Source organism: Somniosus microcephalus, chromosome 2 (assembly GCF_052327205.1).
Source record: "Somniosus microcephalus isolate GS21.2 chromosome 2, FLI_Smic_1.0, whole genome shotgun sequence".
In the NCBI taxonomy this organism is placed as follows: domain Eukaryota; kingdom Metazoa; phylum Chordata; class Chondrichthyes; order Squaliformes; family Somniosidae; genus Somniosus; species Somniosus microcephalus.
Window position 1 is genome coordinate 61,236,735 of NC_140988.1, and position 18,379 is coordinate 61,255,113.

Sequence of the window (18,379 nt, forward strand, 5' to 3'; positions counted from 1 at the left end):
CATTAGTCACCCGAGAACTCATTTTTAGTGTGGAAGCAAGTGATCCTCGGTTCCGAGGGGCTGCCTAAGAGAAGACTGTCCCACCTAGCTTTGTATCATCAGCAAACTTGGATACATTACACTCGGTCCCTTCATCTAGGTCATTAATATAGATTGTAAATAGCTGAGGCTCCAACACTGATCCTTGTGGCACTCAACTAGTTACAGCCTGTCAACCTGAAAAAGATCAGTTTATCCCTACTCCCTGTTTTCTGTCCGTTAACCAATCTTCTATTCATACTACTATATTATTCCCAACTCCATGAGCCCTAATCTTGTGTAATAACCTTTTATGTGGCATCTTATCGAATGCTACATCCACTGGTTCCCGTTTATCCACCCTGCTTGTTACATCCTCAAAAAACTCTTAATAAATTTGTCACACACAATTTTGGCTTCTCTTCTCACTCCCGCATCGTTACCTCTGGTGTCCCCCAAGGATCCATCCTTGGCCCCTTCCTATTTCTCATCTACATACTGCCCCTTGGCAACATCATCCAAAAACACAGCGTCAGTTTCCACCTCTATGCTGACGACACCCATCTCTACCTCACCATCACTTCTCTCGACCCCTCCACTGTCTCTACATTGTTAGACTGCTTGTCCACCATTCACTACTGGATGAGCAGAAATTTCCTCCAAATAAATATTGGGAAGACTGTAGCCATTGTCTTCGGTTCCTGTCACAAACTCCATCCCCTAACCACCGACTCCATCCCTCTCCCTAACAGTTCTCTGAGGCTGAGCCAGTCTGTTCACAACCTTGGCGTCATATCTGACCCTGAAATGAGCTTCCAACCACGTGTCCGCACCATCACTAAGACGCCTATTTCCACCTCTGTATCCCTGACTCCACCCCTGTCTTAGCTCATCTGCTGCTGAAACCCTCATCCATGCCTTTGTTACCTCTAGGCTTGACTATTCCAACACATTCCTGACTGGCCTCCCACATTGTACCCTCCGTAAACTTCATCTCATCCAAAATTCTGCTACCTGTGTCCTAACTCGCAACAAGTCCCGTTCACCCATCACCCCTGTGCTCACTGACCTACATTGGCTCCCGGTTAAGCAGCGCCTCTATTTTAAAATTCTCATCCTTGTTTTCAAATCCCTCCATGGCATCCCCCCTCCCTATCTCTGTAATCTCCTCCAGCCCCACAACCCTCCGTGATGTCTGCACTCCTCAAATTCTGGCCCCTTGAGCACTCCTGATGTTAATCGCTCAACCACTGGTGGCCGTGCCTTGAGCTGCCAAGGCCCTAAGCTCTGGAATTCCCTCTCGAAACCTCTCCGCCTCTCTTTGCTCCTTAAAACCTTCCTCTATGAACAAGCTTCAGCAGCATGGTGGCATAGTGGTTAGCACTGTTGCCTCACAGCGCCAGGGACCCGGGTTCAAATCCGGCCTCGGGTGACTGTGTGGAGTTTGCACATTCTCCCCGTGTTTGCATGGGTTTCCTCCGGGTGCTCCGGTTTCCTCCCACAGTCCAAAGATGTGCGGGTTAGGTTGAATGGCCATGATAAAAAAAAATTGGCCCTTAGTGTTAGGGGGGATTAAATACATGGGGTTACGGGGATAGGGCTTGGGTGGGATGGCTGTTGGTGTAGGGACCGGGTGCTAGGGTTTGGATGATCAGCCATGGTCTCGTTGAATGGCGGAGCAGGCTCGAAGGGCCGAATGGCCTACTCCTGCTCCTATCTTCTATGTTTCTATGGTCATCTGCCCTAATATCTGCTTATGTGGCTCAGTGTCAAATTGTTGTCGTTTTTCTTAGAATCATTGAAAAGAGATCCATTGGGAAGGTAAAGTAGTGGCTGGATCTGTGATCTATATGCCAGGTAGAAGACATTTAAAAATATAGGATGCTTACATCTGTATGGCTTTAAATCTGTCATTAAAATAAAGTGGAACAAAAGATCTCTTTGAATGCTACATATATTTGCATGTGATAATTGGTATTAATATGAATGTATTTAAATTAAATTCAATAAAAGTATATCAAAGTAACTTACTGGGATAGTTGGGGAAAATTCCAAATGTATTAAATACATTTATGCAGTAAAGCTAAATTTAATGAACATAAGCAACCATAATTGGTAATAAATTAACATGCTACTGTAAATGCAATAGCTTAAAAAATAAACAATTAAAATGTTGCAATATTTGAATTAGATTCAACCTTTTTTTGTGAGGGGGAGGACAGGTTAGTTAGTTAGTTAGCTACTCATCCAAACTAGGCAAATCCTGAACTTTGCACAGAAATTGTGTTCTGTTTACTTTAGAGTCAGGTTGTTGTGGTTTCCACTTACATTGTATCATGCATCGAATGCCACTTTTCTTAATGCATCACTTTAAAAAAAAACATACATTTGGTGTACAGCACGGTGGCATAGTGGTTAGCACTGTTGCCTCAGCGCCAGGGACCCGGGTTCAAATCCGGCCTCGGGTCACTGTCTGTGTGGAGTTTGCACATTCTCCCCGTGTTTGCGTGGGTTTTCTCCGGGTGCTCCGGTTTCCTCCCAGTCCAAAGATGTGCGGGTTAGGTTGATTGGCCATGATAAAAATTGGCCCTTAGTGTTAGGGGGGATTAAATATGTGGGGTTGGGTGGGATGGCTGTCGGTGTAGGGACCGGGTGTTAGGGTTTGGATGATCAGCCATGATCTCGTTGAATGGCGGAGCAGGCTCGAAGGGCCGAATGGCCTACTCCTGCTCCTATCTTCTATGTTTCTATGAAAAATTATTTAATTTGCACTTGAAATGCTCATTTGATGAATAAAAACAGTAACTACAAGCCAGGATACAAAATCTCTATCTTGGTTCAATTTGCTTTAAGCCTGTTGCTGAAGGATGAAGGAACTCCTTTGAATAGGCCTCTTATGGTTCTTGTCAGCTTAGTCCTCAATGATAACAAATTAGATCATACAACTTACGCAGAAGTATTGTGAAAATGTAGAAGGACTAAGCTGCTGAGAAGTATTAGAGGCCTATTCAGACCCAATACTGGCATGTGCGGTGGGACCTGTGCAGCAAGTCACTCAATTTATACTTGAAAAAGATCTTTAGCATATCTGTCAAAGTTCCAAAGTTTCAGTTCAAAAAGTATTAGGAAAAGACAAGTAGCCATTGTGTCTGCAAGGAAATAACAGAGAAAAATGGGAAAACATTAATATGGAGTGGTGAAAGGACAGGTATAGGCAGGCCAATGTTCAGGGCCACCCATCCATCACAATGAGATTGGGAGGGGGAAGGAATACAAAACTCCAGGATCACCAACTTTAGATCAGATCCAAGAATCAATTAAGAACTCTGTGACTAGAATTATACAGCACAGAGGAGGCCATTCAGCCCATCAAAAAGGGAGACCAAACACAAATACATTTAGTCTCATAGGTGGAAGGAATGCATAATTCTCTACTTGAGCCACATTTAATGTCTGGCAGGGTTTTCTTCATTCTTTGTACGATATTCATCTTCCATACAGCATTGGAGTACAGCTTAACTGGGAATAAACAACTGCTGATGCTGCAGCAGTGCCACATGTGTGTTGTCTCTATTCACATATTGCATAAAACCTGACTGAGATACCCAGGAAGGAACCATGAAAATGATGGAATGATCCATGACATGGTCTAGGCTACTTCTCTACAACATGATGGCGATAGAGGGTGTATGCAACCATCCACTTGTCTACCCACTATTTAGTCACCAGTTTGCTATTGGTCTTTGAATCATAGGAAATGAGTAACTGTAGAGACAGCCTCAAGCACTTTGAGCAAGAGACATAATAGGGTGGATTTTCCTCGAGGCTCTCCCCTCTTCTCTCACTGGGCACCCGACAGGCAAAGCATAGCTGAGATGCAATGCGCCTTTAAGGGGACAGATGCCGTTGAATTTTTTCAACCATATCTTTATTTGCTCTGGGTGCGTGCTGGACACAGGCAGGGCCTTACACTGCAATTGGGGAGTGGAAACAGGAATGCAGCTGCAAGCCAGAGCCACTTGCAGCTATGCTCCTGACTGCTGGCATCAGGACCTGATGGCCGCAGGCCTGAAGATGTCTGGTAGGCGTTGAAAAGAAATGAACTCCCTTGCATAAATCATTGGGGGTCCCAATGTAAGCTCCAATGCATGATTTCTTTGGACATCCCTTGCCCTGATCACCCAACAAACGGACAAAAACGAAACTAGGCCTGCGTCTACTCCAGGCACAGGCCCAATTACATCTATTTGGGGAAGCCCTAGAAATCCCAGGCAGCATGGTGAAGGTGAAGACCTAACATAACAAGTTCACCCGTTCTTTGTCTTAGCTCACCTAGGAATTGAGCATTCCCCAGGTGCAGCAAAGAGAAAAATCGAGCGAAAAACTTGCAAGCATCTACATAGCAGAAATGACACTTCAGTTGGAACTTTGATGGCGGCAAGTAAAACAATGGATCAACAATTTTGAAACCCAAATAAAATTGAAGAGATCTGACGTAAAAACACCAGAGTCCAAACGGTCGCCTATCAGAATGCTAAATCAAATACTGAACCTACAAGTAAAGCTGACAATTCAATAATTTTGCGAGGCAAAACGAACACCAACAGTACTGCAGTTTTCCACACAAGATATTTAAATTCAGACATTTAAAAAGGTTCTAATCAAATTTACTCCTCTAGAGAGCATGGAGATATTTTTCAAAACTTTTGGTGACAAGATGTTATATCTGACCAGCAAGTGAAGCAATAGTGGAGGTTCTGTGACGTTTTAATGATATGGAGCAAGAGACAACATGTAGCACTGCCCATCTATAACATTACGGCAAAGTTTTCATGGGCGTGTTCAAAACCCGATGTCCACAGAAACTCAATGCTGTTTAGAGACTGTACAATGATGAAGCCTCACTAATCCCTTCCATTAACATGTTTCCAAAAAACTGGAAGGCAACGGCATACTGTGAACAACAGGAAGACAATGAATGCTCCATTCTGCAAACCAATGTAATCGCCATAGGGAAGTCCCAAGACACAAATGTAGTTTGTTGGCCCAATAAGATGGTACTAAAGGACAATGCCAGAAGATTTACGAATGTGACTTGACTCCTCTGCATCCGCTTCAACATTGAGCTGTAGCCGCTAACGATACAATTGCACTGGCAGTGGCAGATGCAATGGAAATTACATGCCCCTCCCGTTTGCTGATTAGTTCATAGTCTAGGAACTACAGACCAAATAGCCTCCCATTTCTCATACAAGTATAATTAAATTAAGTTATTCACACCAGATCACTATATTCATAGAAATCAATGTAGAACAGAGCCGTGAAATCAACCCATTTTTTTTTCAAACAACCAAAAAAGACTTGAGCTTCAATACCTGCCTGTAAAACCAGCTTATGGCTTCTGTTGTGGAAAGGAAGTTGTTGGAAAGTTATCTAGAGATTATATATAAAAGTCATCACCTACAAGGTAACACTAGTAGGAAAGCAAACAATTAGATGATGAACGCATCCTCCAGGAAATGGGAATGCTGCAAAAACTGAAATCATGTCACTTACTACACGCAAAATAGAATCTGCTTTTATTACTTTACTTTTAAAATAATAATTTACTTTTATTATTCATTCATGGAGCAGGCTCGAAGGGCCGAATGGCCTACTCCTGCTCCTATCTTCTATGTTTCTATGGGATGCAGGCATCGCTGGCAAGGCCAGCACTTGTTGCCCTTGAGAAGGTGGTGCCGAGTTGCGTTCTTGAACCGCTGCAGTCCGTATGGTGAAGGTACTCCCATAGCGTTGTTAGGGAGGGCGTTCCAGGATTTTGACCCAGCGACTAATAAGGAACGGCAATATATTTCCAAGTCAGGATGGTGTGTAACTTGGAGGGGAACTTGGAGGTGGTGGTGTTCCCATGCACCTGTTGCCCTTGTTCTTCTAGGTGGGAGAGGTCACAAGTCTAGGAGGTGCTGTCGAAGAAGCCTTGGCGAGTTGCTGCAGTGCATCTTGTAGATGGTACACACTGCAGACACAGTGTACTGGTGGTGGAGGGAGTGAATGTTAAAGGTGATGGATGAGGTGCCAATCAAGTGGGCTGCTTTGTCCTGGATGGTGTTGAGCTTCTTGAGTGTTGTTGGAGCTGCACTCGTCCAGGTAAATGGAGAGTATTCCATCACACTCCTTACTTGTGCCTTGTAGATGGTGGAAATGCTTTGGGGAGTCAGGAGGTGAGACACTCACCGCAGAATACCCAACCTCTGATCCACTCTTGTAGCCACAGTATTTATGTGGCTAGTCCAGTTAAGTTTCTGGTCAATGGTGACCCCCAGGATGTTGATGGTGGGGGATTCGACAATGGTAATGCCACTGAATGTCAAGGGAAGGTGGTTAGACTTTCTCTTGTTTGAGATGGTCATTGCCTGGTATTTGTGTGGCGCGAATGTTACTTGCCACTTACCAGCCCATTAATTACAGTGGAGGATATATGAGGCGGAGGCTGCCAAATCCCCTCTGGTTTGCCCAGGGGGTCTCCCGGAATAGGGCGTGAATCTCCCAGCACTGCTACTAGCAGATTAGGACAATTGGCCCTTTGAATTTCTCGCTGTAGTAACCCCTTCCATTCCATAACATCATCCATCGGCTGTTGCCACAACGAAGGGGGCAGGGGGTGCAGTGGGGAAAGAGTTAAAATGACATCGCTGGCAGTTTCACTGAATAGTGTAAGAAAGGCAGGTGCTACCATGAAGGGCCACATCTATAAACATGCGGTCAAAGATAGCTGACCTTTGGAGAGATATAAAACAATTAAATGGAGACAGGATCGCCAGCATTTCAACTGCCCGTAAGAACTTTATTACCTAGGTCGCATTCCAAGGTATCTTTTAATTAGCATTTAGCAGTTTGAGTGATTGATTGAAGAGACAGCTTATACATGTTTATATTAAGATTCGTAACCAATCCATGAAGGTGCATGTGGGCCAAGATCCAATCAGGTGGCAGAAATGAATTGTGCATGAGATGGCCATGTGTATTGTAATGTATAAAAATGTAGTGTTTCCTGTAACAATTTGGAGAAGTCTGGCTAAGACACAGCAGACTGTTTCCCCACCGGTGTAATAAAGACAACTTGATTATCGATCTAAAACCTTGTGTCGAGTGCTGGTTTAAAATACTCCACAACAGGGGGGAAACGGACTGGGAATGGGGAGGTCAGAGGAGAGAGGGACTCTGGGGATGGGCATGAGACCCAGCATTTCCTGTAGAGCTGGGAGCAGCAGCAGCAACGTGGTGATTGGGAGCAGTGCCGAAGAGGAACAGCCAGTAAAGGGATGAATGAAACCTGGGGACTAGATAAATAGTGAACAATTGGGTCTGAATTCGCTGGAACGGCATGTTTGGTGGCATGCACTTTTAATTGGACATTTGCACTCTCCGTTCATATTGCACTATATTTATGTCACAATTTGCTGCAACTTGATCGGTCTACAGCATAGTGAAGTCAATGACGAATCAGGGACATCGTACATGGTGTAGTTTATGGATTTCACCACAGACCAACCACATGGCACTATGAAAAGCTAGGAACAGATGCCGTAACTCAGATTGAGGTGTGGCACTGTTAAGTGAGCTGCAACGTTTGAAATCACCTTAAATAAACTTTAAGAAGTTAGTTAAATGCTGCAAAAATTAATCTTGCGTCTGTACATCCCTTTTTCTGCAGAAACGTCACTGGAAGATTTCAAGAAAAGATTGCAAAGTTTTGTCCCCCAAGATCCATCCACCTGCTTGTCCCTCTATGCTGAATAAGTCATGGACGGCAGTGGCGAAGGACAAAGGCATCATGAGTGCTTCCCTGATGCTCTAAGTTAACATGCAGGATCTTCTGTTGGGCACTGCCAGCAATTAGCATATTTAGCGAGTGGTAACTGATCTTGGAGCATTCAGCGGCACATGGATCTCATCAATATCAGCCTGCACCCCTGGGGAAGCCAGCAATGGTGTATAAGTTGATGGACCTGTCTCTTTGCTGCACAGGGCCCATGTATTTAATAATGCTGGATACCCTGCGGAAGATAGCATTTGTCACCTGTTGAATGCAGGTCCTCACAGCTCCTGGCTGATGTTAGAGGTCTCCAGTCCCAGACTGGAAGGAACCAAAGCCTTAGAAATTTGGGATATCGTCAGCTTCATTGTCACTGACAAGGCCCTATGGCTAGGGGGCAGCGACAGACCACAGTTTAAGATTTACAGAGGTCACAGAGATGACCAATTGCTTGGCGAAGCTCAATCTGCTCCTCCGACAGTGATTTAAATGAGATTTGTTCCCTGTACAATCTCCGGAGGAGGGGTAGTAATGAGATCGGTTCAGTCTCAGGTCATAGTGCCTCACATGACACGCTTGCTCCCTCTGTTTCTCCTCCAGGTCGTTCATGATAATCATGAAAAGGAGACTGACCAGTAGATAGGCCTTTACAATAATCTCACCTTCCTAACATGCAGAAAGAGGTGGGGGCTCCTGGAATCAATTGCCTTCAGACACTGACAGGACACTGGATGGCAAAGCTTGTAAGAAAAGACTGCCAAAATTGAGAGAATAGAAACAGAAAACTCAGAATAATTTTCAGACTGCCAAGATGAGGCTCAACTGCTTTAATGGGCACTTTGTTGGTCTCCCAGGTCGAGAATGATGAGGGCCATAAATCACGTCAATACTAGGTCACTCACACTATTATTTTTCAGTCTATGTGGTTGTGCCGCTGATAATGGCGTAAATCTAGCCAACTGGCGATCACCATTGACTGAGCGACGAGAACAAACTTTTATTGGTTTAAGCAAGGCTATCGGCAGAGCAGCACAAATGTCCCACCAAGTTCAACACAAACATTGGCGTAACTCACTCCATTATTTCCTGGAACTTTTAAATATTAACAATGGCCCACCCTGTTAATGCGTTGATTTCCAGACGTCACGTGGTCTTCCATGACACAACTCCATGTTTGAACCTATCCAATCAGGTTTCCGCCCCGCCACAGCACTGAAACGACCCTAATCAAAGTCACAAATGACATCCCATGTGACTGTGATTATCCCACCTCTCTGCAGCCTTTGACACAGTTGACCACGCAATCGTCCTCCAACGCCTCTCCTTCGTTTCCAGCTGAATGGGACTGCCCTCGCCTGCTCCACTCTTACCTATCCAGTCGTAGCCAGAGAATCTCCTGCAATGGTTTCTCTTCCCAACCCCACACCATTACCTCTGGAGTCCTCAATGGATCTATTCCGCAGCCTCCTCCGATTTTGCACTTACATACTGCCCCTCGGCAACATCATCCGAAAACACATCAGGTTCTACATGTATGATAGCAAACACGAGGAACAGCACCTCATCTTCCGATTAGGCACTTTACAGCCTACCGGACTCAATATCGAGTTCAACAATTTCAGATCATAACCTCGGCCCCTATTACATTTTTACTTATATTTTTTTATCCACACCTTTGTGTTGGCCTCCCCCCCCCGCCTTCTCTCTTTTTTTTTCTCTCTCCCACATGGCAGCTGTCTCCCACTCTGCCAGCGCATTTCACACCTAATCTAGAGCCGTCTTTTGTCTTCACTAGTCCTATCACCATCTCGTCTCATTTTGAATACCTCTTAATGTCTCTTCTCTTTTGTTCTCTCCCAGCCTGGCCTCTTAATCCATTTCATTTCCTGTGCTTCTTTAGTCTTGACAAAGGGGTTTTCACCCAAAACGTTGACTCTATTTTCTCTCCACGGATGTTGCCTGGCCTGCTGAGTTTTTCCAGCATTTTCTGTTGTTATTTAGGTTCTACATGTACGCTGACAACACCCAGCCCTCCCTCACCACCACCTATCTCAACCCAACCACTTAATTTTCTTCAATTAAACATCGGGAAGACCAAAGCTATTGTCTTCAGCCCCCATCACAAACGCATCCCCATCACCCTCCTTGGCCACTGTCTGAGGCTGAACCAGACTGTTTGCAACTTTAACGTCCAATCTGATCCTGACCTTCTGACCCCATATTGCCTCCATCACCAAGAGCGCATACCATCACCTATATATTTCCCATCTCCACCCCTGCCTCAGTCCATCTGCTTCTGAAATCCTCATCCATGCTTCTGTTACCTGCAGAGTCGATTATTCCAATGCTCTCCTGGTTGACCTCCCATCTTCGACCCTCCATAAACTTAAGCTCATCTAAAACTCTGCTGCCTGCATCTTAAATCTCACCAATTCCCATTCACCCATCACCCGTGCTCGCTGGCCTACATTGGCTGATGAACACCGAATGCATCCTTTAAAAAAATTTCATCCTCCAATTCAAATCTCTCCAGGCCTTGTCCCTCCCTATCTCTGTAACCTCCTTGAGTCTCAACAACCCTCCGAGAACTCTCTGTTCCTCCAACTCTGGCCTCTTGTCCATCCCTCACTTCCTTCACCATATCATTGGTGGCTGTGCCTTCAGCTGTCTAGGCCCTAAAGTCTGGAATTCCCTCACTAAACCTCTCCAACTCTCTCTTCCCCCTTTAAGACCCTTCTTAAAACCTACCCGTTTGACTAAGCTTTTGCTCAGCTGTCACTATATCTCCTTCTTTGGCTCGGTGTCAAATTTTGTCTGATTATACTCCTGTGAAGCAGCTTGGGACATTTTACGACATTAAAGGCCCTATATCAATGGAAATGTAGTTGCTGTTTTTGTTGGTTAGAACAGCATAAGGTCAGAATATCATGTGGTCAGAATGTCACGTGATCAAACCTCCAGGAATGCCACTAACCAAAGTTTGTAACACTGCGAGTCAAAAAAAGGTTTCCTCTCTACCCACTGGTAAGTCTTCACTGTCGAGGTGCAGTCTGGAAACTAATGCAGATATGTAACCGAAAAATAATACAGGACATGACCAATTGGGCGCTGCGACACTCTGATCTGCAGACACCTACCACTCCATTATCAACTGCAGAATCTTCCAGTCCAATTCCAAAAAGACATGATGGGGAATATAGATATGTAGCATTTGGAATAAACAAACAGGTAAGAATATTCTTACAACAATTACTCTGCTTGAGGGTACATGGGAACATAACTACATCTATTCATGCCCCCACAGATCATCCTAAATTGACATGAATACTTGGCACAGTATAAAGTAGCATGGATTGGGAGTGATTGGTACCCACAAATACTGAACTGAATTTTGTTAATAAAAAAAAAAGATACTGGGCCAACATTTGCTGGGAAATTAATGGCGAGTTTAATGCACACGTCGTTATTATGGCGTAAATCGTACAGAAATTTGTGGCTAAGAAGAGATACCTTGTGAGTTGCGAATTGCCACAAATTGCTGGACAATTTGTGCTGCTCCGCTGTTAGCCTAGCAAAAATAGCAGCTTGCCATCAACCTCCCTGAGAGTTTGAAGAAATTGCTGCATTTGTGCATTAATTACAAATTAAACAAGCGCATACGGACCCTTTCCATGACGAGATTTATGTTCCTGCAATGTCACTCAACCTCTCCGGGTCAGAAAAGGAACAATTAAAACCATGGAGTCTCATTCCCACATGTTGTAAATTGCTCTTAGGGATTTTTGAAATTTAAAATTAATTTTTCCCCTTACTGTCTCTTTTCTCTTTCTGAATTCATTCTTTCTTTCCCTCTGTTTATTTCACTATCTGTGCCTGATTCGACTCTAATTTACCCTATTTCCTTCTCAGACGTTCCTCTGTTTATTTCTCAATCCTTAAATTTCATTGGTTAAGGTGACAGACTGTCGGTCCCATCGTTCACCAAGTTCCCAGATGCCCCATTGCCATCGCCATGCCATTATCAGCTCGCACTTCCAGCAATTAGCAGCACAAAACATTTGAGAGCTGAAGGGTGAGGGAAAAAGTTTAACTGATACAGAATGCACCCCACTTGGAACCAGATATTATATTTATTGAACCCAAGTATTGACACATAAAAACAAGCAGAGTAATGGAGGATCTTCTCACCTTTTTATGTTGAATTCATCATGTTCTGCTTGCTGCGGCTGCTGTGTGGTTGGATGCAGTACACATTTTCCACTCTCAATCTCAACTCTAACATCAAGCTCAAAATCAATGTTCCTTTCTGTTGCAGTGTTTAAGGAATTTCTGTTCATTGATGCTGATGGCCATCGGTCAGTAAAAAGTTGTTGGACTGCAGCAAAGCCAGGAGACTTTTTACGCATGCTATGCCTGCCGAACAGTCAATGTAATTAATCGCAGAAACTCAATACATAAAAATACTAACTTTCAATAACTGATTTTCTCTCGATGTTTTTCCCCTGGCTAGGCATTCTGAACTGCAGTAAAAGGAAATGTGACTATAATGTCAGAGATCCAAATTTAATTCATTATTTATACAATTTATCTGCGATTAATTTATCATCTACTAGGGCTCAACAATTGTGTATATTTGCCATGATTGTAAATGGTTGGATAAAAAGCTAAAATTCATTCAAATTACAAGTGTGAAATGAAGTGTTTCTGACAATTTGTGCTTTTTGAATAGTTGCCAGCCTCATAGCAGTTTCAAATTAGTATCAATTTGCAGACATGCCAGTGTAACTTGGCAGTGAACTTACAACGAATTGCCCCTATTCTGCCATTCATATTCCCCTCCCCATGCTACACGCTGATGCTGCTGTTCACATTGAAGAAAAATTGAAGTGGAAATGCAAATGAGCGTGCCAAAAACCTCCACATTTGCATTCCTCACACAAAGATGCCCATTCAGTGTTTACTATAACCAGAGTGGTTCCACAATCCTCTGTGGATTCAAAATAGTTTCTAGGGGATGCATACTTATCTCAGTGAGTTATTTACTTTTTCTTCTCTTATCGGCTGAGTAGTTTACTTAACTGATAAGGTATTAAAACAGATTTTCAAAATTTAGCAATAGCAGCATTAGGAATATTTTCTAGGACTTTTACAGTACTCCTTCAAGATGTGTTGCTATAAATAACCTGGATTTTCACCCTCCTTTTCCTAGGGCATTTGAGGTTTTTGCTTGCAAGGAGGCAGCGACGAGTGACTCAATGGGCCCTTCGCAGAATGCCAAGAGAAACACAGACGGTAGCTTTGGGTATGGTCATCTCTGGAGTTCACCAAAGATCCAACCTTAGCCCCCTCCTCTTCCTCATCTACATGGTGCTCCTTGGTGGTATCATCTATAGAGTCAGGTTATCATATGTATAATGACAACACCCAGCTCTACCTCTTTATACCATTACCTTGAGCTCATGACCATTTCCATGATGTTAGACCACATATCTGACATTAAATGTGCATGAATCAGAAATTCCGACAACTCAGGAAGACTGAAACCTTCACCCGTGCCATCAACTCCATCTCCAAATATAACTGTTTACTTAGGATGAAGCAGAAGACACATAATCACAGCATTTTGTTTGACCCAGAGCCAAGCTTCAAATTGCATATCTTATTTGCTACCAAGACTTCCACCTCTGCAACATCCCCACTGCCACCAAAATCTCAATTCATGGATTCATCATCCCTAACTCCAACACCCTTCTTGCCAGCCTCTCAAACTTCAAATTGCCCAAAGCCCTACCACCCATAAGCCTTAGCTAGCCATCACCCAGTCCTTGCTGACCTATATTGGCAATCTGTCCCCCAACAGTTCAAAATTAAAATCCTTGTTCTCATATCCCTCCAAGGCCTCACTCCACCCTTCATCAGCAATCTTCTCCAGTACTACATCGCCTCCCCGCATCTTGCAGTTCTCTGACTTTGGCCTCCTGTGCATTCGGTGGCAGAGCCTACAGTTGCCTCATTCCTATTCTTTAGAATGATCTCCCAAAACCTTCAACTTCCCTTTAAACCTTTAAAAAGTCTCTCAAAATACATTTCTTTCAATGTGATTTTGGTCACCGCACCGAACTCTCCTGCACAGGCTCAGCAGCCACTCCTTTTCTCCTCTGTTAAGCTTTTCTACATTAAAGGTGCTACATAAAAGCAAACAGTTGTTGATGCTGAAATTACTTGACTGCCTGAAGGGTTTCAACCAATCATCCTGGCAACAGCTACTTTTTTTGTTATGTGTGTTTCAGTTCCAAAACTAGAGAGACTAAAAGCTGGTTCCAAATTGGTGGTCCTTAAATTCAGAAGTCTACCCACGGGTGGCATATCACAAAATAATTATGGAACAGCAAGCCATTGGGTCCATTTACTTAATCCTTAAATAAAGATCCTAAATTCCTACTTTAGCCTCCAAATGATTCCAGGGTGCTTGCCTCTACCACTCTTCCTGGAAGTCCACTCCAGATATTGATCTCTCATGGTGTGAAGAAGAATTTCCCAACATCAGTCCTAATTTATCTTTGATTAATTTGAAACTGTGTCCCCTTGTCCTACTCTCAATTTAATTTCAGGTAATATTCCAGACCTACCCTCTCCATTCCCTTAACTATCTTATATACTGCTATAAGATCACTTCTCAGATCCTTCTTTTCCAGGATGAAAAGCCCAAGCTTCTCCAATCTTTCCTCATAACTTAGACCTCTACGTTAGGTCTTCTCTACACGGCCTCTCACAGAAATCACAGAAACCCCACAGTGCAGATAGAGGCCATTTCGGCCCAGCGAGCCACATATCCCACCTGATCCCCGTAACTCCTACACCAACACATATCCCACCCTACCCCGTAACCCCATGTATTTAATCCCCCTAACACTAAGGGTCAATTTATCATAGCCAATCAACCTAACTCGCACATCTTTGGACTGTGGGAGGAAACCGGAGCACCCGGAGGAAACCCACGCAAACACGGGGAGAATGTGCAAACTCCACAGTCTAATACGTGAATATTTCTTTTTCCTTGTGTCCTGATGCCCAGAATTGGATCCAGTACTCCAAGTGCAGTCTGACTGGAGCATTATACAAGTTGATCACAACTACCATGGACTTGTATATTCTACTATTTTGGCACAGTAATTCAACCTTTTATTGATTCTGTTGATTGTTGCTTTAAATTGTTCAGACATGATGCCCGTTGCGTCTACTGAGAGTCATAAATCTCTTTGGGCTTCAACCGTGGCAATTTCAACACCACTCGTGGAGTATGCGAATTGTTTTTTTCCCTGTGTGCAGTACTTTATGCTTGTAAACAAAGTTTTATCAGCAATTATTTTGCCCACTTTTTATCAGCAATTATTTTGCCCACTTTTTATCAGCAATTATTTTGCCCACTTATATACTTTATATATAACTGTAATTTCTGCAGCTTCCTCAGATGTCTCTACCTTTAGTTTGGTGTCATGTAAAAATTTGACCACATTGCATCGATCGTCTGAATTCAAGTCACTATTGTAAATTAGAAATAGAAAAGTCTTCCATCTCATTAAACTTTCAATACCAGCTCTGTAGTTTAAGATTTCACTTTGTACAAGCTCCCACCAAGGTAAACTCGAAATGAGTGGAATTTCAGAGGCAATTGAAAATGCACAACAGCCAACTTTTGGTGGACTTCCTCTCTTTGCATTTCCTTGACAAAGTTCTGTCAGATCTGAAATTGGTGAAGATTATCAAATCTGTCCCTGGAAGTTTGACAAAGGAGAAAGGCCATTTCATGCCATTTAACTGTGATGAATGTCCCGAGACTCAACAGGCCACAACTGAGCATTGTCATAAAATAAACTCTTTTAATGGCTTGGGATTAAATAATGTCAATTGGTCTGAAACGACACAGAGGAACTATAACCAAATTGCCTTATTGAAATTATGGCACTTCCATTATCAGCAGTGGGGGAAGATTCACTACATGAGTATATGTAACAAAACCATAATCCAGTTTATAAAGAATGTGGTTCTGATTTTGTTTCAAATAGTGCACAGAGGAAACCTTTCCCTACTATGTACGTCAGCTGTTTATTTAGTACTGCACATGTGCCAGGACACCATGAGGCACTCCAGGAGCTGGAGTGTTTTTTCCCCCCCCTAATTTCTTCTTTGTTACAGATTGAATGCTGTAATTCCCACAATCGCCCACACCCACAACTAAATTCCATCACAAGTGATATAATGGGTAACTTTCTTTGAGAAAAAGAGCATGATTTTGTATAATTGTACAAAAAAGCAACAACTGTATTGTTGGATAAAATGCACAGCTGGCATTAATTTCAAAATTCAAATTTCAAAATGTCCTGGCCAATATTTATCCCTCAATCAACATAAAAAAAAAATGAGATTATCTGGTCATTATCACATTGCCGTTTGTGGGAGCAAAATTGGATGCCATGTTTCCTATATTACAATAGTGACTACACTTCAACTGTAAAGCGCTTTGGGACGTCCTGAGGTCATGAAAGGCACTATATAAATGCAAGTCTTTCTTTTCTTTTATTGATATATAGTTATCTCTATTTGCAAAAGGTATACTTCTTGTGTCTTTCCTTATGAATACTTGTTGAAGCCATCATTCAGAATATTTGCTATTTTGTTTTCATTTTCAGTTTCAAGACTGTTTGCATCTTTTTAATGTTTTCACCTCTTCTCTGGCTGCTCTCTTACTGTGGCAAGTAGAATTTAACAACATTTACAGTACAAATCTATTGCTAGTTTCAACATTTAAATCAGTAGCAGATTAGTACTATAAATGGGTTATTAGACTTAGTCTTCCCAACCTTTGGATTAAATGCAACTGTTGTAAATAAACTGCAAAAGTTTATGAGTGGCTCACATGAAATTCTACTGTTTGGCTTAATGTTTTTAACTTTCTTCTCAATAAATTCTGGAACCAACTGACATGAATCTTGTCATTCATGTGGAAATGACTTATGAAGTAATACTGGGCGGCCTGCTGGTGGCGCTGTCCAGGGAGAGTATAAATACTCGGGCATGGGCCCAGCTTGCTCAGGACATTCTTTAACAGGAACTAGTGAAGGACACAACTAGATCTCCATGTTGAAAAACAGTTGATTAAAGCCTTGTTTAATACTCAGACCAAGTGCCTAGTAGTTTTCTTAAGTCACCAACTATTTGATATTTTTTGAGTAAATAAGACAAAGGGTGCTTACGGTGTCCTCCTGATGTATTGGGTTTTTTCTTTATCATACTCTTCCTCCCGGTCAGACTCTTCACTAGAAGATGACAAACTGTCTTCTCGCTTTGCGTCATCCAGCTGGAAGGGAAGTCTTTGTTGAAAGACACGTGGGGTGTTGGGTGATTTAAACACTGAATGTTCACTTATGGGTGAGAAATGAGATGGACTATCAACGGTGACTGATAACAGATCCAATTCTGTCTCCTCAGGGAACTGATGTCATAAAAAAAATTGAAAAGTTCAAAATTACTTTTATGTTGCATGCACTAATAATTTCTAGAGTTAGTTTGTATTAGAACCCAATCACCATCTACGCTTTGCTTGAGCAGACAGAATGGTTTTGTAATATGGAATGATCAATGATACATTTGACATTTTTACCAACCAGGATATTTTCTAAAGTCTGTAACAGAGTGTAGAAGAAATCTAATGCAGGCTAATCTGCCAACCTAAATACCTCTATAGAGATAATGGAAGTTTAAGTCCTTTATCAAAGTTATTGTCACTAACGTCTTATTAGTCAATCCTTTTTGGTGGACAATCAACTATACCACATTTTGCAACCAGTTTAAACAACACTATCACGTGAAACTTGTTTTCTGACCTGACACTTCAGATTATAAAAGCCTGTTGCTCAAATTGTTTCCTTCAGTGAGGTATAAAATGTTACATTGTCTAGCATGAGCATAGCCTTCCTTATTCTTTGAAAAAAGTTCTCTGTCTGTTAAGAGTCTCGTGAAATGAAGTTGGGCAGCCTCAATGCTTTGACACTAGCCTACATCACATAACTGTTCATAATTCCTCACTCAGAGGCCACATGACAGCGGAAACTAAAGAAATGTAAAAGCGAAATACTGCAGATGCTGGAAATCATAATAAAAACAAAAAACGCTGGAAATACTCAGAAGGTCCGGCAGCATCTGTGGAGAGAGAAATGACGTTAATGTTTCAGGTCGATGACCTTTCATCAGAACTGGAAAAAGTTAGGGATGTAACAGATTTTAAACAAGTACAGGGGCAGGGAAAGGGAGGAGGGGAGGAAAGAACAAAAGGGAAGGTCAGTGATAGGGTCGAAGGCAGGAGAGATTAAATGACAAAAGGGGCAAGGTTAAAGGGGATGGTAATGGGACAAGTAAAGAAACAAGAGATGGGTCTGGAGGAGATGTAAATGGCAATAGCAGAATCATTACCAACAGCTGTTCGAAAAAATGGGAGCAGTGGTTATGATCTGAAATTGTTGAACTCAATGTTGAGTCAGAAAGGCT

General features: G+C 42.6%; 1 protein-coding gene across 10 annotated transcripts in view; it reads right to left on the reverse strand.

Annotated features, from left to right (window-relative positions):
- bltp1 (bridge-like lipid transfer protein family member 1) overlaps window positions 1-18,379 on the reverse strand; it is a 567,108-nt gene that overhangs the window by 94,506 nt on the left and 454,223 nt on the right. For 9 of the 10 annotated variants that reach the window (XM_086009761.1, XM_086009749.1, XM_086009753.1 and 6 more), the window contains 2 exons: window positions 17,089-17,327; window positions 12,023-12,247 (listed from right to left, as the gene is read on the reverse strand). In XM_086009761.1, coding sequence (XP_085865887.1) covers window positions 12,023-12,247; window positions 17,089-17,327 — 464 coding nt within the window. The remainder of the gene's footprint in view (window positions 1-12,022; window positions 12,248-17,088; window positions 17,328-18,379) is intronic. The other variant, XM_086009768.1, reaches the window with a different exon arrangement.